Source organism: Pinus tabuliformis, chromosome X (assembly GCF_031772625.1).
Source record: "Pinus tabuliformis cultivar Carrire ecotype Pingquan chromosome X, CPIR1, whole genome shotgun sequence".
Taxonomy (NCBI): Eukaryota; Viridiplantae; Streptophyta; class Pinopsida; order Pinales; family Pinaceae; genus Pinus; species Pinus tabuliformis.
Window position 1 is genome coordinate 167,755,840 of NC_142308.1, and position 24,857 is coordinate 167,780,696.

Here is a 24,857-nt window from a genome sequence, read left to right on the forward strand (position 1 = left end):
AAATAAATCAAAAAATCATATACTTAACTGCATCTATATTATTGATGATGATGATGATGGTTAATTTCTACAAACACTTATATGATCTATCAAGCCTTAATAATGAAAGAATATAACTGTGGCTCTTTAATCTTTTATTTGTATGGTTAAGAATAAGCTAGAGAAGCATTCCGATATTATTATTGTTTTACTAGCATAACAATTCATGAAGGTTGGTAGTATGGAAAATTTTTAAAAATGAGACAGGATGCAAGTAAGGGTTTGGAACTCCAAGAGAAAGTGATTTTCATCTTCAACTCTCTTAGTATATTCCTTTATAGGATCATTTATGACGTTTCCCATGGTGTCCAGGGAGTCATAAATATTCTTAAGATAAATATCATATTCTTTAAGGGGATCAAATTGTTTTCTTTCATTTTACGGACAAGAATATTCCTCCAAAATGTTTTGGGATCAACTTTATAGTGGTGAAGAAGACACTTTTACCTCTTAGAAGAGCTTTATACATACTCATATTTTCTTCCTTTTTAGAAGAGCTTTATACATACTCATATTTTCAAGCTTTACAGCTCCATTTGGAGCAACTCCCATTTATTTCCTGGAAATCTTACAATCCTTATAATACAAAGGGTTGTAAGTTCTATTGTTCTTTTTACATGATACCTTGGTAGAAAGATTGTTAAAGATTTTGGAGATGATTGTAATAAAGTTTTGTCAGATGAGATCGATGATATCATTATAATTAAGAGAACTAAAGCCCTTGTTTATCTTTTAAGAAGATATCCATTTTACTTTTTTCAAATTCAATGTCACTTTAGATATCACAATTATTTTGCATGTGGCTAGTGTGTATACCAAGGTTTAGGGTTAAAAATAGGGGTTTGTGGTCATAATTAGGCTAGTGGTCATCCAAGAGGTCAAAATTAATTATATGGTTGAGAACTTGTGTATCAAATATTTCATAGTTTATAAGATTATTTCCAAGGCCATGAATGTACAAGTCATCTAGCCAGATGAAGGCCACTTGTTAATCTTGTTACCAGTAATAATGTCTTGATACTACGAAGCTCAATTAGCTCAGTAACAAATAGTTTCATGGTTATTTATTCAAAATTTATTTGGAATTTTCAAGCTATGTCAAAATCCTCATCAACCCATAGGGGGTTAGGGTTATAGTTATTACACAAAATAAGAGCTTGATAAGTAGCAGTTCTAGCATTGAAATCCCCAAGAAAAAGGATGTTTCCATCATTCCTTAAACTGTGAATATGATATTCTAAGGTAATGACGGGGAAATTATTTTTTAGGTTGTTCTTCTTATAGGACGCGTTGATAGGAGCAGAATAACATATTGTGAGAAAAATCCTATTGGAAACCTTGTCAGACATTTTGATCCAAATGTAGTGGTTAAGGGTGTCAATATTTTGAAGTCAAATATGGGGAGAAAGAATACTTTTTACATAACAAGCTATACCAATGAAGCCTCTATGAGATGTTTCACTATCCCAAGTGAACCAAAGAATGAATCCATTTATGTTGGTAAACCTATATTAATCGTGCTCCCATTTTTCAACTAAGTAAAGACGATCAATATCACTTGGGATCCAGCTTAACATAGGACCCTTACGCGATGGAAAACCAAAACAGTTCTAGAATAGTATCGAGAGTGTTCCTAATTCCTATTTATCACTTTTATTTGGAATCTATCTGTAATAATAATATTCCTATTTATAATTTCCCGTTTGCCTGTCTTTCATGCCTACTTTACGTTGTGGACCTCTTTGCATAGTTCAACTTGGTCCTAATTTGTAGTCATTTCAAGTTACCTTAACACGAATTAGTCAATGTTTATGCTCAAAAATGTTTCCCAAACTTTTTCCTTATGTTAGATAATTTTTTCGAATTTGTCAGTTAATTTTTAGATATTGTTTTACTATTCCTATTGTTTCCTCATTGGTTTTCTCTTTTGGACCATCAATTATAAGGTTCGAGGCTCTTTTGTGGAAATTATGATCTACTTGAATTAATTTGTTCATTTCATTTTTATGGGTTTGATATCTATTTGATTCGTTGTGTTGTTTAGTGATGAAGTATTATCTAGTTTTTCTTTTAATTCTTTAATCTTGCCCTTGAGGGTGCAATTTTCTTTAGACATTGGTCATTTTTTGTGTTTTATTTCTTGTATCCTAACTTTCATTCCTTGAATTTTAGTCATGAATGTTGTCATTCTTCCTTTTAACTTGTAGCTATTGTTAAAGATTTTGGATAATTCAATTTTGTGTTTCATAAGCATTGTTGATAATCTTGTTTACATTGTGTTTCTCTTTCTTCTCTTCACTTTTCTAAATATTCAATGTCTTGATAGACAACCTTAAAATAAATTTTATTTTCTTGGTCTCCCTATGATAGAGTTAGGCTTAGAAATATGGGAAGAAGTACTCATAATTGTAACACATAAAATATTGCAGGGAGAAGAGAGAGTAGGTAAATAAGCTAACGCACCTTGAGTCATAGGTACTAGGGTCCTATATTTGTTTAATTCTAAGAAGAGACATCAATTTTAGGTCAAAGATAGTATCTAATTATGAGACTCCAATTTGGGGCCGCATATAGTTGTCTTAGATGGGAATATGTGACATCTGTATATATCGCTAGAGATGCAAAGTGTGTATTAGATGAAAATATGCTAAGTCTATATTAGGTGTGACGATGTAAAGTTTTTATATAAAACCAAAGAGAAGATGTGAAGTCTATATATAAATAAATCTAACACTTCGGTTTAGACCCTTATAGTTGTGAAAAGCCATGGTTATCTTTCCTAAATGCATACATACAAAAACACAAATTTTGTGGATATTGTATAGATAGATGGATATAGTTATATTAGATGCAGAGATGAGTCGATTATGGTGCAATATTTTTTGCTGAAGCAAGAGACGATCCTACTATTTCATTAATTCAAAAATAATGTTACAAAATATACAAAAAATGTCCAAATTCATGGACATGGAAGAAAACCAAAGGGCATCCTGCCATAGGCAAGCCCCCCCCTACAACAGTCATTACCACAACTCTCAAACTATACAAAAATTTGGACAAATGATTCTCCACCCACGTGGAAAACACCGGAACCTTCCCTACCCCACCGCACAAAAAGTCAACAATAGTTGCCACCCTCCATACTTCTCGCACCAAAACAATCCAATAAGACTCGTGGAGAGAAAGACCTAGCCCCACACAAAAGCACGGTTGTTTGTGACCGTCGATCTGGTCAGCAAAATCCAATGGTCTGGAGAAAAATTGCACTGCAAAGTTGACCGAAAGTTAGTGCGCGATGGAGGGTGGTTTTTCTTACCCCTCCACTGCGACGTGTCATAAGATTAACTGGATAGCTTCCAAATCTCTAATAACATTTACTGCTTAGGAGCTATGTGATCACCTGGAAACTACTCTGAGCGCTATTTTCCACTCTGAGAGTGGACTGAAGGTAGATTGCCACAGTCGTTAATCCCGCCAACTTAGACCAATAACCTGCACGATCAATCTCGGTCGTCGAAATGCTTCACCTGATCCAACGACCGAGGATTAAATCACGTCGACCAATATAATTGACCTTTAGCGCATCCTGCCAACTAAACCGAAAACTTGCATGATCAATCTCATCCGTCAAATCCCTTCGCTTAATCCGATGGGTGAGGATCATATTGCACTGACTAATTTCACTGAACATTAGTTCATGATGAGTGTGGTATTTTAGCCGACCCCATCACCACATGTAGTTTGTGGTATGGTATCACTTCAAATTGGCAATACAATTTCCTGCTTGTGAGGGTTACGATCGCCTGAGAACCACTCCCGGCCTGGGATTCCGGACCCATACAAAAAACCCTTGGTATTTCGATGGCTGAGAGTCCCCGAGATCCTCCCTGTCGGATTGTCTTCTCTTCCAAAATCCAAGAGGGACAAAACCCCTGCCAACTATTCTTTCTTTGAAGAAGCAAGGTCGCCCGACTGAGTATCCCCTGAATCAAATGGATTCCATCTCCCTAGCTCTACTCCGAAACACAATCTTGTCTTCATTTGCCTTGTCATAACATTTCACTTTTAACCTGTTCTGTGGCATTTCTTGCCGGTCAAATGAAACTCTATTCTCTGTGCTGATCACCCCTTGATTGGCAAGAAGATCTGCCAATTTATTTGCCGATCTTTGTACATGCTTAGAGCTGATAGTCTGAAGGCTCTAGAGGTGTTGCTGAATCCATTTAAAGCCCTAGATGAGATGCCAGTTTCTTGAGACTTTTTCTGGCCTTGTACCCTAACTGATTCTCTTGACAGTTTCGATGATTAACTCAGAATCAGCCTCAACAATCACATTTTCCAGTTGTTTTGTTTCAGGAAATCTAAACACTGCTCCATAGCCATCAATTCTGCCAAGTTATTGCTGGCTCTTCCTAAATGATAGTAGAAGATGAATAGTACTCCACCATTCTCATCTCTTAACACACCTCCATAACCCGCGGAGCCCGGGTTGCCCTTTGAAGCCCCATCAATGTTGAATTTCATGAAACCCTTGGGGGGAGGATGCCAGAAATCTTGCTTTGAAACTAGGGAGATAACTTTCCTATCCCATCCCTGAGGTATAAGTCCCTGCAAACCTAGTTCACCGAGAGTTCTCAAATCCTCCCACTAGAGGAGGATTCTTAGGTAGATTTCACACAATAGTGCCAACCGTTTCCTTGATTTGTTTTAAGATCTGCATAAAAATGCATTGGGATGGCCTCTTTACATTCTTGAAGATTCTGTTGTTCATTTCTTTCCAGACATTGCAAATGATAAAACTTGGCATGATGGCCCATGCTGAGCTCAGAATCTCATTGTCGGAATAGGTTCTTCTCCATCTATTTAGGGTGTTGATGATGCTTCCTTTGTCCCTGTCAGTCTATCGAAAAATGATGGAAAAAGAGTCCCATGGACTGGAGGTGAAGATACAATTGTTGAGAAGGTGCTCCATAGTTTCCTCTTGGGCTTCACAGAGCTGACATCTAGAACGCCCCAAGACACCCCTCTTCCTGATATTATCCCAGGTTAGGATTTTCTTCTGTTGAACCAGCCACATGAAGATTTTAATCTTCATCTAGCCTTGATGTCTCCTTAAGTCTTGCCACATCTTATCTGGAGCTTGTGCGTTAAGGTCTAGGAGAATGAGTTTTGCTTCTTTTAGATTAAAGGTACCCTCATTTTTGTTGCCCCATCTCAGCTGATCTTGCCCCCATGATTTCAAAACCTTCCTTTGTTCTCACCTATTTTTTAGAGTTTCTGCTTTAGCCTTCAGGGGGCTTTCGTCTCTGAAATAGAAGTTCCTCCAGGTTCTCCATTTTTCAGTGCTGTTGGTTTGGACCCAAAAGTCTTTAACTTTATATAACCCTTTAGTATCTGTATCCTCCTTGAGATCTCTCAAGTATTCCTTTAACAAAATAGGTTTTTTTTGCCATCTGTCCTCCCAGAATAGGGCCATGTTTCCTTCTCTGATTTCACAGAAGCTGTTTCTTTGGATTAAGCCCCTATTATTCCAAGCTTTATTCCAGATGTGAGAGCCCTTGTTATATCCTGACATTCTTATTAGATCATTGTTTTTCCACCTGTGTGCATATTTTTCATTCCATATCTTTGCCCATTGAGCCTCAGGGTCTTTAACCCATCGACACCATAATTTAGCTCCTAAAGCCTTACTTAAAATCTCATGATCATCCAGACCTAGTCCTCCATAGTTTTTGGGTTTACAGATTTTCTCCCATGCCACCAAGGACCATTTCTTTTTTTCTTCCCCCTTTCCCCAAAGAAAGTCTTGTTGCACATTTCTAAATTGTTGCAGAACACCTTCAGGAGCTGCGAGAGCTGATAGCATGAAAAAAGGGGTTGATTGAAGGACAACCTTGGTTAGCACCAACATACTAGCCAAATTTAAAGATCTTAAAGTCAATTTCTTGATCTTATCTTGCATTTTGCTAAGAACTGGCTCCCAGATGCTCTTGTGAAAAGGTTTGGCCATAAGAGGGACTCCCAAATATTTTGAAGGGAGGGTCTCCCTTTCAAAGCCCAAAATTCTGGAAATATTTCTCTGAATAGCAATGTGAGTATTAAAGAAAAAAAATCTTAGATTTGGAGATATTAACTTCCATACCTGAACCCATAGCAAAGTCTCTCAGGATTTGCTTATAAGCTAGAGGTTCTTTGACAGTGGGGATGCCCTGTAGCATGGTATCATCCAAAAATTGTTGATGTGTTAAGGCTTGACCATCTTCAGAAAGTTGGAGACCTTTGACTGTACCAACTTCTTTAGCATGCTTGATAGATCTACCCAACCCTTCCATCATGAGAATGAAGAGAAAGGGAGAGAGTGGATCTCCTTTCCTGAGTCCTCTTGAAGGAATAAAAGTCTTCGAAGGAGAAAAATTAACAAGAATTGAAAAACTAGGAGAAGTTACAAGGGCGATAACCCATCTGATCCAATTGTGATCAAACCCAAAATCCAAGAGAACTTTTCTGATATAGTTCCAGTTCAACTTATCATAAGCTTTGGCTATATCCAACTGCATGATCATTCCAACTTTCTTCTTGGTTGTTAGTGAGTGCACCACCTCATGAGCTTGAATTATGTCATAGAGGATTTGCTTGCCTTCCACATATCCAGATTGTTCCCACGACACCAGGGTGGGAAGAAGAGTTTTGAGTCTATTAGCCACAACCTTGGATATAATCTTGTAAACAACATTGCACAAGGCAATAGGTCTGAACCTAGTAGGAGTTAGAGCTAAATCATGTTTAGGGATCAGGGCATGAAAGGTGGTGTTAAAAGTCTTTAGAATGGTTTTGTCCCTTCTTGAGTCTTCCACTACATTTAGAATGTCCTATTTAACGATATTCTAACAAGTTTTGAAGAAGTCAACATTAAAACCATCCAGACCTAGTGCCTTACCATTTTGCATTTCTTTGAGGACCTCACTGATCTCCTCTTCAGACACAGGTCTATTAAGGTTGAAATTGTCCTCTTTGGAAACCAGCTTAGGTATATGTCTTGATATAGAACTAATGGATTGTTCTCTATCTGGACAAGAGTCCTAAGAAATACTACGAAAGTGCTGAACCAACACTGCTTCTATTTCTTCATGAGAAGGAAGAAGACGACCTCCTTCATTCTTGATAGAAGAAATCTTGTTGTGAGTTCTATTCGCCACAGTGGATCTGTGGAAAAATCTAGTATTATGTTCTCCTTCTTTTAGCCATTGTACTCTGGATATTTGCCTCCAAAAAATATCCTCTTGTTTACGGAATTTCTCCCATTCTTGTTGATATTTGGTTGCCTGCTCATTTCTTTCTTCATTGAAACCCTCCCTGATAAGGGTTTGGTTGAGTTCCTACAATTTTCCTTCAACTGATTTTTTTCCTTCAAAAATATTACCAAACTCCTTCTTTTTCCACTCCTTGAGTTTGAGTTTGATATGTTTTAGTCTTTTATGAAGTAGGAACACACTTGTGCCTTGCAAGTTTAATTCTTCAGCCCACTAGATGGCTATGTTGCTGACGAAATCTGGGTGGGGAAGCTAGATGTTTTTGAATCTGAAGGGTCTATTCTCGGGACTGCCTATGCCTTGGATTTCCAGTTGCACTGGCCAATGATTAAAGCCCCCAAAGGGTAGAACTCTAGCCACTATGTCCTTGTCGTTGAACATAAGATCCTCTGAGATGATGAATCTATCTAATTTGGAGGCCACTTGAGACTCTCCTCCTCTTTTATTGTTCCAAGTAAAGGTACCATTACTCATAACAATGTCCACTAACATCATATTGTCTATGAAAGATTGGAAAGCACAAGAATATTTATTTAGAGCTATGGTGCCCCCTTTTTTCTCCGACAAAGATTTGATATTGAAATCACCCCCCAAGATCCAAGGGATACTAGCATATCTTTCCCTAAGCTCCTGCATGGAGTCTAAAATCTTGATTTTTCCATCCATTCTTTGGGGTCCATACACATCCGTGACCAGGTAGACTTCCTTATCTCCCACTGGTTGAATGACCACTGATAGATAATCTCTAGCTACCTCTGCATCTATAATGTAAATTTTTTGGGGATTCCAAAGTGTGAGAATGCCACCAGTTGTATTCTCTACTTTGACTTCCAGAGACTCAAATTTATTGAGCCATTTACCGTGAATCTCTTTTGTTTTTTGAATGGAATGTTTAGTTTCCTAGATGAAGATTACATATGGTGCTGCTTGTTTCATTCTGTTGCTAGATCAAGAGCTCATTCTTCTTTTTCCTGCCTCTTTTCTTCCCTGGGTATCTGGGTGCCAAACTCGGTGTGGTTTTCATCACTTTCACACCTTCACTGTCCCACCTTTCATGATTCCCTTTCTTTTCCTGTTCTATGGTCTGAGTTTTCCATAAGAACAACTGTTGAATTCTGTTTAACTCCTCTGGAGGTAACAAATCTACTCCCTCCCTAGTTCCTTGTTTCAAGAATCCTTCTAGATCTAGATTCTCTTTCTCAATAATCTCCTATAGTTCGTGATATTCCATTTCCATCTCACTCTGGGTCATTTCTAGATCCATGTCCAACTTTGTGTCACCCATCATATTTTCTTTCTGTATATTAATTTTTTGTGTTTGCTCATCCTCTTCTCCATTCTCCTCGTTCACTGGACTGCCTCCCTTGGTCTGATCTGCTTTCGTAATGCCCTCTTCCTCTTCTAGTGCTTGAAACCTATATTGACTGGCTTGTTGCCTGTGATTTTCATGTGTCTTCGATCCCCTATTGCTTCCTTTTCCTTCCTAGATCACTTTGTAAAAGCTTTCACTGTCTTTCATGGTGTTGGTTTTACTATTGTTTTCAGTTTTACTAAGAGGGAAATCTCTGAATAGATGCCCATGCTCATGACATTTACGACATCTGAATGGGATGTGCTCATAGTCCACAACTTTAACCCATTCCTCATCCAACACTTCCAATATTATCTCATCCGGAAGAGCTCCAGAAAGATACATCTCCACACATATTCTTGCAAAGGATGTGTATTTTCCCCTTCGGTGGCCTCAGAAGCTTTGACAAAACATCCTAACTATTTCCTATGACTGATACGGATTCCAGTTTCCAGTAATCCAAAGGTAGAGAGTAGAGTCTTACCCAAACCGGGACCGAGGTGAAAGTTTCACGTTCTGGGACAAAATTCATGATCCAAGGTCACATATATAGGCCTACTTCTACTGCATAAAAGTAGGGTCCTCCATCGAAAACGTTGTCCTTATCTTCAATGTTTACAAAGACTATAGTAAAGAATCCCTTTGACCCAAGATGTGGTTCTATGCTTCCTCTTAGTTTTCAGTGGTATTTGATCCAAGTTTGTAGTGCCTTTTTAGTGGGCTATAAACCCATGAACTTACAAATGATTTCATAAGTTTGCATGTGGTCCCTATGCGCTTGCAGAGCAGGATCATTCAAAACAACTCTAGGAGTGATAGTAGTCTTGGGTTTGCATGGTCCATTTTGGATTTTGTCTTTTGTGCCCTATTCCTTGTCTATTTCATTGCTATCTTTAGAGTTGTTATTCTTATTGAGTTCAAAGCCCTCCTGCTCCTTTTCACTATTTTTCTGCCTTTCAACTGAAGGAACTCTGTCCTCTTCTATTGGTTTTTTTCCTTTGCTAGCCACTACCTGCTTGTAGGAGGGAGTGGAACTCCCTCCTTTATGGCCTTCCATGGAGAAAGAACTCTTCAAAATTGTAACCCTAGCTCAAAAATTTCCCTCCTGTGACTGCCGCACCAATGGATGTCCTCCCGATTATGGTGCAATCGTAATAATGTATTTTTATAATAAATTGTGTCTTTTTGCTAATATATTTTTTATACTATAATGAAATTTTTATAATTAGAATAGGTCCATCTTAATTTAGGATTTAGAAAGTGTTGAGAGGGGTCAAATCTGTCAGGATAAAAACCTCCTTTTTAGTGATAAAAATGAATGAAGGCTTTCACCTTGATAGATTTGATTCCTTTAATATCTTGGTAGATCTAGAGTTAAAATGAACCTATGGTAGTTTTGAGAAACACACTAATAAAATCTATTAACTCTAAGAAATTTTTAAAATGTTACATGTGAGGTCCATACCAAGCATCGAGGGAATCATAAATCTCCCTTGTACATTGAATTAGAAATAACCTATTGATGGAATAATAATAATAACTATTTATATATATTAAAAAAATTTAGTGAACAAGCGTATTGAAATAATTGATTTATAATCCACATTAAAGTGTTACATATCAAATATGTATTAATAATGGAGTAAGTTACACATATCCTTCATAATGAGAAGTTAAAATATAATTAATTTTTTAATTTAACTACTTTATATAAAATTATGCAATTTAATATGACATTGAAATATTCTATTGGGTCCAAGAGGATTGTGGACATTGAATTTTTTTATTTATCAAAAATGTTGATATTTTTTGTTATTGTTACTATTATTAAGTTTTAGTGTAAATATTATTTTATTACTTTAAAATGTAATATTACGTCTTCCTCATATTGGTTGTAGAGCTTCTCTTGGCATAAAAACCATAGATCTATATTAACTCTTGATCTATGGAGCTCCTAGAGGGATCAAATCTCTCAAGATGCAAAACTCATTTTGAGTGGGGAAAGGTTTTCACTTCCACAGGTTTTATTTATCTAGGGTCTTGGTAGATGTGGATTTAAGATGAATCAATGATATTATTAAGAAGAAAAGAAATAAAATCTTTCAACTACATCCAAGTCCATATTAAACATTGAAAGAAATACAAATATACATGATACGTTGAAATATAGAGCTAAAATCTTATAATCTTACATCTTACGCTCCCTAGAGTTGACATCTACATCATCCCTTGAACTGCAAGAAATACAAATCTACTTGAAATCATGAATTATAGAGTTGAAATCTTACATCTTACATCTTACACTCCCCAGAGATGACATCTACCTCATCCCTTGAATTATAGAGCTGACATCTTACACTCGCTAGAGCATGCCCTCCATCATTTGAGAACTTTATTCATTGTTTCAGTTTCATTGGGACACCATTTTGGCATTCCTCCACCAACAAGTAATAGCCCTGACAACATTGAATGTCCAATTGAGGTGGTTGCTACAGCGTTTGACTTCTAGGCTTAGTTCTACTATGCTCATGGTCATTTTGTAAAATTGTATAATTCTCTCTCCGAGTGAGTTTGGCTCATTTTTATTACGATCTCATTTTTTTTTCAAGTATGATCTCACTTTCCGCTTTGTGAAGAGTTCAATTTTGTCTATGATCCAATATCCATACAGAAAGAATAACCTAGAATCTCCACAACACGCATGTAAATCTTAGTTTTGAAGTAGATACGATATTTTTTTCCACAAAATAAAATAGATAAAAAAAGAAAGAAAGAAATTTCAAAACTCACATACTTGCATGCTTTTGTATTATTATGATGCAGTCATAATAATGTTTTTTTAATACATTTCATGTTTTTTTTCTTAAATATTTCATTTATACTATCATGAAGATTTTATAATTAACATAGGTCCATCTTAAGTTAGGATCTATCAAGTGTTGAGATCTATCAAGAGTTTAGGGGGATCAAATATCTCAATATGAAAACCTCATTTTGAGTAAAAAAATGAAGAAAGACTTTCACCATGAGAGATTTGATTCCTTTAAGCTCTTGTTATATCTAGAATAAAAATGAACCTATCCTAGTTTTGAGCAACACACTTAACTATAAGAAATGTTTAAATTGTTACATGTGAGGCACATATTAAATATTGAGTGAATTATAAATCTCCATCATAACTTGAATTAGAAATAACCTATTGACTGAATAATAATAAGAGCTCTCTAGCTCATTCTATTTGTATTAAACACATTGAAATATTTTATTTATAAGCCACATTACACACTTTTTTGTTATTAATATTTTTGAAGAAAGTGAATATCAAATCCATATTAATAATGAAATAAATTAAACATTTCATTCATAATGGAAAGAAAAAATATAATTTATCTTTTAATTTAACTACTTTATATAAAATTATGAAATCTAATATGACATTGAAATATTTGATTGATTCCAAGACGATGGTGGAAATTGATTTTTTTTTATTTTTCACAAACATTGGTCTTTTTGGTTGTTACTGTTTTTAGATTTGTTAGTGTAAATATTATTTAATTAATTTGAAATGTAATATTGTCTGACAGCATCTCCCTCATATTGGTTTTAGAGCTCCTCTTGGGACAATAATTATAGATCCATCTTAATTTATGATAAGGATCCAATCTCTCAAAATGGGGATCAAATCTCTCAAGATGCAAGATTCCTTCTCAGTGAAGAAATGTTTTCACCTCCAAAGATTGCATTTATTTAGGGTCTTAGTTATTTCTCTAGGGTTTTGGTAGATTTGGTTTGATGATGAATTCATGCTAGTTTTGAGAAGTACACTGCAAGAAAATCTTTTAAATGCACGAAAAGTTTAAAATGTTACAAGTAAGTCCATATTAAACATTGAAGGAATTACCAATCTACTTCATACCTTGAATTAGAAAAAATCAATTTAATAAATGCACGACTCTCTCACAATAAAAATTCAATAGGTAGGAAAAAATCAATTTAAATTACTTTATTTTCCTTTACCTAAAGTTGATATATAATTAGATTATTTAGCAGGAACACTAAAATTAAATACTATTTTTTAAATATTTTAGCTTTACTAAACATAGAATTAATTACACATCATGGAATGTCAATAATATCGATTTTACGTGCTATATATACACTCTATAATAAGTGGTTAGATAATTCTATATATCCCTGCTTAAAATTTCACTTTAAAATTAAAGTGGATTTTGAATAATTTTATTACCATTAATTTTTTTGTCATCGTTGTTTATTAGTTAAGGAAAATATTTTTTATTGACAAACTTAACATTATGTAACAACATTTCTGGTTCTTCCAAACACAAAAACTATTAAAATTTCATTCTTAACATTAAAATTGTTTTTATAATTTTAATATTATATTTAGAATAAAATATTACTTGTATTCACTTTTATGTTGTGATTTACTTACTATTGTTGTTATTTATTTATTACAATAGTAAAAATGAGGTGATATATTTTTCACTATAATTAATATGATGAGGTGGGAATAAGCTTGATATATTTTGCCCACAAGAGGATATTTTTCACTTACAAAAGAGAAGCATTGTTCCTATCAAACAAGAGCCTTTATATATATAAATTATTTAAATAAATTATCGTCAATTTATTATAAATAGTGAAAAGTAAAACTAGCAATTGCACTAGATGTTGCAAAGGAAACTCCATAAGGGATAATTTGACAAGAATCATCACATGTAAAAGATCATTGAAGATAAAGACTAGTAAAGGTAGAATATGAATGATTTACATTATGCAAATAATTTTCCCCTCGCATAATAGGTTCTTCCATTTACATTATGCAAATACTTATCCCCTCCCCTTATAGGCTCCTCTTTTTCCTTGTGTGTATCATCTTTTCATCATTCATTAGTTATTAAAAAAAAAACACATTGTTTGGTCTTAGGTTCATCCTACAATCCTAAGTTGTAGAAATCATAGCATTGACATGAGCATGTATGTTTTAAAAAAAGAAACATTGTTTGGTCTTAGGTTCATCCTACAATCCTAAGTTGTAGAAATCATAGCATTGACATGAGCATGTGTTATACAGTTTCAGAATCCTAATCCCCGTCCTAATCCCCGGTTCCAAACCCTTAATAAAACTAAATGATTATTTGAGTTAATATATGTAGCCACTAATACACAAGTGAATGCTCTATGTGAATACCTTGTCTAGTGGATAACTCCTTTTCAAGGTCTTATTTTTCTTTGATATAATGGGGATCTTTTCTTCTAAGTATGGTGTAGCGCTTTCCCTATGAAACACCCCTTAATTAATACTCACATAAAGTTTAATCCCCGGTTCCAAACCCTTAATACAACTAAATTATTATTTGAGTTAATATACGCAGCCACTAATATGCACGTGAATGCTCTATGTGGATACCTTGTCTAGTGGATTACTCCTCTTTAAGGTCTTATTCTTCTTTGATATAATGGGGATCTTCTATTCTAAGTATGGTGTAGTGCTTTTCCTACCAAACACCCCTTAACTAATACCCAAATTTATGTTTTCATATAATGTTGTCCATGAGTGCTCTAGTTGGACTATCATATGCCCAAAACCACAGTGATACATACCCTAATTTAAGTCTTCATATAATTTTTTTCTCCCTGTTATGACCAACTCAAGCTCAACTCAAGCTCAATCAAATCCTTGATTATTTCTTCCTATTAGCATTGCTCAAATAAATTAGCTACTACATAGTGTCTAATATATTTGCACAAGCATTTACAAAGGGGTTGGGGGAGATATTATGCAATAAAATATTTTTATATCTTATATAATATCTCCATCCACCCCCAACCTCATATATTGCATTATAAATCTATTATAAAGCAGGGCTTTTTCATTTCAACTGTAAGTTCATATATCCTTTGCAACAATAATATAGTCACATCCACTGATTCAATTTTGTGTTGAAGTCAAGGATCCAAATGATGTGTTGCTCCCTCTACAATAATTCCTTCACACATGAAAATAAAATCTAGCATAGAAGAAAATACATAAAATGTTTGGATGTATCAAGGAATCTATCTTTCAAAGCCCTTATGATCTTAACAATATCACCTTCCCTCTATAGAAGTCCCATTAACTTTAATTCATTCAGAGAGAGACACAAATATCTAGAGAGATTCGTATTTCATTTGATCCAGATTACAGTACTCACCTCTCGGCCATTTCTAAGGTTACCACCACTGTATTTTTCATTCCAAGAGAGAGACACATCCCACTCCTTGGTCATTCCAAAGGTTACCACCACTGTATTTTGCATTCCGAGAGAGAGACACATCCCACTTTTCAACAATGCAGAGGAGTTACCACCACTGTGTTTTTCATTCAGAGAGAGAGACACATATCTAGAGAAGTTTGTATTTCATAGTGAGGTGAAAGAGATGGGTAGGGTTTATTGATTTAGGTAGGTAGTTAGATAGTAGTTATTTAGGTAGTTAGGTAGTGGATCTAATGGTCTAAAACATTTTAATCATCTAACATTTGATCTGATGGTGCATAAGGGTACACAGTAGCAGCTGAGAGAGTTGTCTTCAAAGGGGAATGCCTTACGGCTTAATTAATATTTAAAAAACAATGCAATATTTACATTTTAATGAATTACAAGGACCCAAAGACTCATTTATTCCGTGTTTGCAGACGAGATGACCGAAAGCATAATGGAAATGAGAACATCCCATCCCAGAGCTCATACAATTTCTTAAAAAAGGGTTCCAGGGCCAACTTGAGGGTTGATTCAAATATGTTTGACAGATTTGAACAATCCGTGCACTAATTGTATTTGCATTAGTACCAATCCTCTAATCACTACATCCCTCCTGATTATTCTATCTTATCATCATGTGGCATTCTTTGATTAAACAACTTCGAGCCCATACCCAGAAACAATTATCATCCATTTATCCTTGCCACCCATAGGGATTGCGTCATCCCACTAGCCTCTTTTATGGGCTCTTTTAAAACTACTAGGATAGGCCCTGCAAGATGAGTTGTATAGGGGACTCCACTAACATCTAATAGTATGCTTCCATGTGTCTACAAAGAGAAATCGTTCTTGCGGGCCTACTTTTTCATTTAATTCCTTAATAATTTTTTCTAAGGGTCTTTGCCTTCCTCTTCTCCTTTCTCCACATTGGTTGGTTTGTCTCAAAACTATTGTGGACAAAAATGTTACGGGTTGAGCTATATGGGGGCTCCATAAATGGGCTAATAGAAAAAAAATTTATTGTTATGTTGTCTGCTCCATGTCTTCTGAGAGGATTGTTTGGCCACTCTAATAACTTGGTTGGAAATTATACAATCTTGGGATTACTCAAAACTATTTTTGGATGGTGATTTTCAAATCACAATCATCATCATGATCAAAAAACCTGTACATAGAATATCTAAGAGATAGAGACTAGAAGCATTCATTTACCAATCCTCAACCCTTATGGTCCACATTTTAGACACCATGACCTTCCATGTTCATCACATAGGCTATAAGGTGGTAGATCTATTGGAAAATCATGGATGACTGGACTCTCTATAAGTTTTCTCGTCCTGTTGGAATCTAGGATATACACTTACTGGATTCCACCCTTAAATATGAATGTTGGTAGCTAATCGAGAAAGAGATTGATAGCCCAAATGGGGTGGTTATAAGGGAAGGGGTGATCTAGGTCTCTCCAGAAATGCTTAGAATTTAGTAGTGATTTTGAAAATTCTCAAAAGTCTAAGTCACTGAAATGAAGTGAAACTAGGGTCAGAATGAATCTCATTACAAGGTTTCCAACAGTGCAAATGACACCTCAATCTGAGTTGATATGTGAAAGTTATGGCCAATCAAAGTTTTGGTCAAACTAGGCCCATTGGCAGCCACTAACGAGGTGAAAACTTGATAGATCATGGTGACAATTTTCGGCGGTCAGAAAAGGAAAATTTGTTGCCTACTTAATTTTTCTAATGACCTTAAAAATATTCTCATGGAATTTTAATAATATATATATATATATATATATATATATATATATATATATATATATATATATATATATATATATAGATGGGGTGGCAGGCCACTAACCCTGCCAACCCCTCATGTATTTTTATATATGGCCATGTCGTTTCAAAGACCATATATATATGGCACCATGTATTAAAATGGGTCGGTTGGGTTTGAACCCGTGCTGGACAGATGGCCAACCTGCCCAATGCAGTGACCCAACCCATATGAAAATTTTAATATGCCACTAGTAGTTAACCATAAACCAAACTCATTACAATGCGCCCAATAAAATAACTGCTAGGTTTTTGAAATTAGAGCAGCGGGTTTTCAACCGAGCGTGTTCCCCAACAACCAATTATTTTTAAAAATTCCAACTAATGGGACAATGACTAAGAAAGTCCCATCATTATGTGGGGGATGAGTTTCACTTGAATATTTATAAAAATGGATCTCCTTCTGGTGTAAGCCTACCTAATTTTTGGTACGAGATAGTCCTTTCTCACCTTAGTTGCTTCATCCTCAGCTCAATAATTTCACCACAAGGGGCTCTGGTCAACTAACCTCAGTGAAATCCCTCTAGGTCCTATCACAACATCCATTATAATTCTTAGTAGCTTAAATATTATTAAAATCGTTTGATGAACTTGGCATTCCATGGAAAATTTCTCTTGATCCCCCTAACTTTCAGGTCAGAGTTTTTTTTTATTTTTTTTCAATTCTTTTATTTATGGGCTTATCAACCTTGTACATTGGTCAAAACACTAGATCATGCATAGATCATAGTAGCAAGGTTGAAACCACCCTCTATGGAAGCTAGACTCTTGAAGCACTATTATACCTCATCTATGTGAAACCACCTCCATCTCGCTGCTCTCGAAGCTTCTAGATCACGAAGCTTCTCATCCTCTTTGGGAAAAATTTCTTTTTGAGACCATCACGAGTATTATAGAGACCCGAGTGATGCCATCACTTGCTTAACAAGGTGCAGTAGGCGATCATCGCAGTTTTGAGCTTCATAAGGGCGATGATTCTCATTTTATGGTTTCATGAGCTATTTCTTCACGAAAAGCTCTAGATATTTTCCAGGCAAATTTAATGGAGGGATCTGAGCTGTATACATTGATGAGTATATTGTATAATGATCATGTTTCAGGAACTTTAGGGTATGTCATAGGGAAGTTCAAGAGGCATAACGAAATACTATGTAACACCTAGTATGAATATTGTTGCTCTATTTATGATTTATGATTCAACTTTTATCCCTTGATTCAAAATTTAAATCCATTTATTATTATCTTTCTCTTTCTCTAATGTTTTCTATATTTAAGGCTTCTTTCTTAAGCTCTACTCCCCTCTCGATCTCTAGTTGTATTCCTGTATCCCCATTTATTCCTTCACAAGTGGGTGCTTACCTCTTCATGCTAGCCTCCCTTTCTAGGTCACCTTTTACATGAATCCATTCCCTTTTCCTCTTTGTTTCCTTGTTGTTCACTAATGTTTTTTTAATACTCCATCTTTATTCCCCTTTTCCTTATTACCTTTTTCCCCCACCACTCCCTTAGGTGGATCTTTCTCATGAGGTTATTACCCACATTTCTTCCTTTTTCGTGTCCTTCTTAGTATGTAGTACTAGGTCAGAGTCATGCGTTGAAAATGTGTTTGTTTTCGCTTAGGGCCACCCAATATTAGGAGCGATCCTCCATGGACCTCATATTCAGATCCATTCAACAAGAAGTTTCTCAGATGGAAAGGAAAGGTCCTCCCATTGATAGTAGCTTTCAAAAATAGAAGTCCTGGTAGCTTTTTCTCACTAGGTGGTAGATGTTGCACATACATGTGGGAGGTTTGTTTACCATTTATTTGTATTAGCATCTAAATTTTCTTCTAGCTAGATTTATGTAGGATTGTTCTGAGCATAAAGCTAACACCTTAGACTACCTAAAGTACCTCCACCAACATCTAATGAACTTTGATTAGCGTATGAGATTCATTGAGCATCGTCTGAGAATTCCTCCACAAGCTAGTAGTACACCCGACAACATAGAAAATCGAATTGAGGTGGTTGCTATGTATTTTGACTCCTAGGCTTAGTTTTTCTATGCTCATGGTCATTTTGTTTTTGAATTATATAACGATCTCTCCCAACTAGGCTATCTTGTTTTTAATATGATCTCACCTTATTTTCAAGTATGATCTCATTTTCCTTTGCGAAGAGTGCTATTTATTCTATGGTCTGGTCTCCCTAACGAAATACTGACATGCTTATATATTATTGATGATGATGATGATGGTTAACGTCCAGAAACTCTGATAAAGTCTATCAGGCCTTCATAAGGAAAGTGGGCAACTAGGTCCCTTTAATATTTTATTTCTATGATTAAAAAGAAGAGAGGGAAGCATTATGAGATCATTGTAGTTTCACTCATTTAACAAGTCATGAAGGTCGGTAGTGTGGAAAATGTTTTAAAAAGGAGAGCGGATGTGAGTAAGGGCTAGGCACTCCAAGAGAAAGTGTTTTAATATTCAACTCTCTTGGTATCATAAAGGGGGCATATTCTTTCATTCCAAGGTGTTTTCTGAAATAACCAACATCCAATTTCACTTTCAAGATCGTGAGAATTAGTTCTTATCTTCGAAATGTTAATTTTTGTTCTTAGCATTGGTTAAGATGAAAATATAGTTCTAGTTAGAAAAAGTGGGGTTGATCGCCTCCTTGTAATATCTTAGATTCCTTTTTCCCTCTAATGCCTTATCATCCCACATGTTATCCATAAATTTGGAGGTGAGTTTCGAAGATGAACTTTTTTTTAGTTGAAAACCAATGATGAGTCGACTTAAAATTGTTTTTAAACTCACAGTAATATTTCCACCCTCTTGTAATCCTTCTCTCAATCTATAGTTCCTGTTGAGATGATGGAGAATGTAAATACCTTAAAATTTGTATGAGGAAACCTTCTCCAAGTAATTGTAATGACAAATGAAATTATCATAGTTTTTCTTTTTACATTTAATTATCATGACTTTAGCCTTGTTAGTATTAATAGCCATACCCATATTGGAGTAGTAATCATGAAGGATTCTAAATTGTTTATCAAGATCATTAGGCCTATCGATAAGAAGAATGATAATGTTATCATACACTAAAAAAGTAATGACTATACCAACGAGTTGGGGTTCATTGAATCTTATAGCTTCTCAACATTCTTCTATCTTATCAATGTAAATGTCACAAAGGGAATGGGTTAGGAGACATCCTTTCTTAACTCTGATATTTCTGTTAGTCTCCTGAGAGCAACCCTCGGTGGTCTTAAGTGTAGCAATAACATTATTTTATGACCTAGATACAACAACTTCGATATTGAGAGGAACCATGATCTCTTCGAGCCTTTTCCATAACTTCTCACAAGGGATGGTGTCGAAAGCTTTTCTAAAGTCAACAAAACAACTAAAGATATCAATTTTACTATTGCGACACTCCTTGAGAATGGTACTAAGAGTGAAAAAGTGGCCAATAGTTGAGTGATGCCTCCTAAGGCTAGCTTTCTGTTTAGCTCTTTTACCATGAGTTACAACTCAAATTCTAATCTTCTTTTCCAAAATTAGCCCATATAATTTACCTAAAATGTGACTAATAATGATAGTCCTATAGTTAAAGGGAATGTTTTCATCCCCTATTTTAAAGATAGGGACAATAAGGCTTTGTGTCCAAGTCTTAGGGAAGTTGTGTTTCAAAGAAAAATTGAGGAGTTTTTGTATGTGAAGGATGATGATAGACCTTCCCATTTTGAAAATTTTAGCTTCATAACTTTCAATATCCCTAAATTTCCCATTAGCAAGGTTTCCAAGCTTGAACTCCATGTCTTCAAAAGAAAATGTATCTTGCTCTAAAGGAGCTTTTATCATGTTTCCCATGGTGTCCAGGGAGTCATAAATATTCTTAAGATAAATATCCAATTCTTTAAGGGGATAAAATTATTTTCTCACATTTTAGCGACAAAAATATTCGGCAAAAACATTTTGGGCTCAACTTTAGAGAGGTTAAGAAGACACATTTGCCTCTTATTTATATAATATTTCTTTTCCTTTTGATCATATCTTTTTACATACTCATATTTTCAAGCTTTACAATTCCATTAGAATCTCTAATTGCTTTCCTAGTAATGTTACAATCCTTATAATACAAAGGATTGTAAGTTCTATTGTTTTTTTACAAGATATCTTGGTAGAAAATTTGTTCACGATTTTGGAGAGGGTTGTAGCAAAGTTTTGGTAGATGAGATCAATGTTATCATTATAATTAGGAGAATTGAATCCCGTGTTTATCTTTTAAGAAGATTCCATTTTAATTTTGTCAAAGTGAATATACCTTCGGATATCACCATTTTTTTGCATGTGGCTAGTGTGTATACCATGGTTTAGGGTTAAGAATAAGGGTTTGTGGTCATAATTAGGCTCGCGGTCATTCATGAGGTTGAGAACTTGTCTATCAAATATTACATATTTCACAAGGTTGTTGCCAAGCCCATGAATGTACAAGTGATCTCGCGAGATGTAGGCCACTTATTAATATTGTTACAATAATAAGGTCTTGGGAACGAAAAAGCTCAATTAGCTCATTAACAAATAGGTGCTTGGTTATTTCTTCAAAATTTATTTGGAATTTACAAGTTAAGTCACAAAGGGGGTTAGAGTTTGAGTTATTACTTGAAAGAAAAGCTTGATAAGTAGTAGTTCTAGCATTGAAATCCCCAAGAAAAAGAATTTTTACCTCATTCCTTAAAATGTGAGCATCATATTCTAAGGTAATGAAGGGGAAATTATCTTCTAAGTTGTTTTTCTTATAGGAGGAAGAGTAAAAATGTAGGAAAAATTTTGATTTAAATTACTTTATTCTTCTCAATGAAGAAATTATATTATTTGATAGGAATATTGAAAAAAATTGTTTATGCCCAGCAATAAGGTTTTTGTTTTAAATAATATATTTTTTAAAATATTACATCTTTACTAAACATAGAATAAATTACACAAAGGAATATCAACAATATTAATTTTGCATGCTATGTGTAGACTCTACATTAAGTAGCCAAAGAATTCTATATAGCCCTCCTAAAATAAATTAATTACTTTTAACTTTCAATTATTCTATCTCTTAATAAATTTGATATAAAACTATAATATATATGGAATAATTTTATTTCCAATATTTTTTTATGATTACTATTTTTAATTTGTTATTGTAAATATAATTCTGTTATTATTAAAAATAACATTATTGAACTACATAAAATTTAGTAACACAAAAAGTATTAAAATTTCATTTTTTAACATTAAAATTATTATTGTAATTTTAATATTATAAATTATAAAATAAAAAACATGACTTGTACTCACTATTATGTTGTGAATTTTCTACTAACATAGTTAAGTTAAGATGAGATGGCATATTTTACATAATAATAAAGAAGATGTTGTGGTGGGAAGAAGCTTGATATATTTTGCACAAAATCACGATCAACCCAACCCAACCCAGTAATCTTCTCTATATCTTTCCAATTCTATCCATGTTTCCCCATGGCTTCTTGAGTTTAATTAACATGGTTACTGCGCAGTGTATGGGGAGATGATTCAAGGAGATGAATGTTGAATATGCATTGAGAAGAAGGGTTTAACTTTATTATGAGAATCACCGAGCCCCACCCACCAGATATTCACACTAGTGAAACCAACCAGGTTGCATATAAGTATGCCGGCCCCACCCACTAGATATTCACACTAGTGAAACCAACCAGGTTGCATATATGGTTCTCAACAAACAAGTATTGTTCCTAACAAACAAGGATCATTTTGTATATAAATTATTTAATCAAATTATTATTGAAATCTAACATTTGAACAACAATGCAATGTTTACATTTTAAGGAATTATAAGGACAAATTCATTTATGGCCCGTTTGCGGACAGGATGGGGTGCCCGAAAGCACAATCGCAATGAAGATATCCCATCTTGGGAGCTCATACAATTTGAGAGCTCATCTTTCTTAACGGAAGGTTTCCGGGCCGATTCGAGTGTTGATTCGACGACACGTTTGACAGATTTGAATAGTCGATGCATTACTACCGTCCTCTCATCACCACACCCTAATTGAGGATTAGGTTATCTTATCATCATTAACTGGCATTCTTCGTCGATTAAACAGCTTCGGCCCCATACCTGGAAACGGGTATGCTGGCAGATTTTCTATTGACACAGATGCAGGAATTCCATATGACCCCACATAATTACACTGTTGCCCAATTGAATGTTCAGAATTTAACCTCAAGTGGTCCACTGATCGGGGGTTGTTCGCATCTTCGTGATTACCATTATCGGGAGGGTTTACAATGAGCTTCGGGCCCATACCCGGAAATGGGCGTGATGGCAGATTTTGAGGTGAAGAAGAGGCGGGAATTTAATATGAGCCCAGGTAACTATTCTTTTGCCAAATTGAATAACTCGACCTAAACATGTCCACTGTTGGTCTGTTGTTGCCACCGTCGTCGTGATTGGCATATTCAAATGCTATCGGTTGCTCCACTCCGCCTGCAGCCCTTAATGGATTATTCTGCAATGTACCTTCTCCTGTAAATCCAACCTGTTCAACAAAATAAGAAAAAGAATTGCTGCAACTTCTCCCTTTTAAATCAGATGACACATGACCAATAGGATTCTCATGATTTGGCAAGAGAGGAATAGGTTGGAATTTCATGTCGTAACAGGAGGAGGAGGAATAGGTTGGAATTGCTCTGTTGTTGCCACCTTCGTGATTGGCATATTCAAATGGTATCTGTTGCTGCACTCCTACTGCTGCAACAATTGGATTAATCTGCAATGTACCTTCTTCTGTAAATGTAACCTGTTCAACAAAATAAGAATAACAATTGCAACTTCTCCCTTCTACATCAGATGACAGAACTGTATGACCAACAGGATTCTCGTGATTTGGCAAGAGAGACATAGGTTGGAATAGACAGGAGGAGGCGTAGAAAAATGGATGCTGCAGTGCTTCCTTAGGTTTGGGCCTTCTCTTCCGATCCCACGACAACAAACTGTTTATGAGATCAATTGCCAGGGCACTTGCTGTCGGTAGAAGAGATGACAATTGTTTGGTGGAATCAACATTCCGAAACTCTTCTGGAAAGCTGTAACCGTTTAAGTCGGCAAGCAGTAACCCCTCACGCCAAATTTGGGTATCAGGAGAACCAATGACAGAGCAAATGCTATGCAGCTGATGTAGCGCGTTAGAGCCTGTAAATATTGGATAACCAGTGAACAGCTCCGCCATGATAACGCCCATTGCCCAAATGTCATTGGACAAACCATATTCAGTGGATCCAAGCAAAAGTTCGGGTGCTCTATATGGTCGTGTCCCAACATATGATTCCAGTGGCTTATTCTTCCATATTCTAGTAGCCAGCCCGAAATCAGCAATTTTAATAGACGTACCTCCCCTCACTAATAAATTCTGTGGTTTCAGGTCCCTGTGACAATATCTTTCATAAGACATGCCTTGAAGCCCTTTCAAAATCTGGAAGCAAAAGCTTCGCACCTCGTCCTCGGAGAACGAACGACCTCTCCCTCTCCTCTGGAGTTCTGACAGATCGCAGTCCATCAGCTCAAGCACCACGTACAACGTGGTGCCCTCCAATATGACATCATGCAGGTAAAGTATGTTGGGATGAAACCTCAAATCCGCTAAACAATTCACCTCTGCGCAATCCTCATATCTAGAGAAGTTTCCGTTGAGTCTCTTGATGGCCCAAAATTCGCCCGTAACCTTATCCACTGCCTTCCAAACGGTTCCGTGACTTCCTTTTCCCAACTCCTCAACAATAGCATAACGATCCATGGCACTCACTCTGAAATTAGAAAAGAGTAACAACAGTCGCCTTCTCTTCTCTTCTAGCCACGCCAAGTATTAGACTGACCTTCCAACTTTGCTCATAGTTTTCACTTTCGCCTTTACCTTGGGATCATGTTTTAATACGCTCCCCTCTCCCCCTCTCTCTCTACGTCTCTCTAATGCTTGGGCCGACATGTCAAGTATTAAATCATGAATATCATAGGATTGGTGT

At 35.6% G+C, this 24,857-nt stretch overlaps 1 protein-coding gene across 1 annotated transcript; it reads right to left on the bottom strand.

The window, feature by feature from the left end:
• Positions 1-23,194: 23,194 nt before the first annotated feature.
• Positions 23,195-24,631, bottom strand: LOC149138991 (uncharacterized). Its single transcript, XM_089450545.1, has one exon. It carries the CDS (start codon positions 24,629-24,631, stop codon positions 23,195-23,197), a length of 1,437 nt encoding a protein of 478 aa, XP_089306671.1.
• Positions 24,632-24,857: the final 226 nt, after the last annotated feature.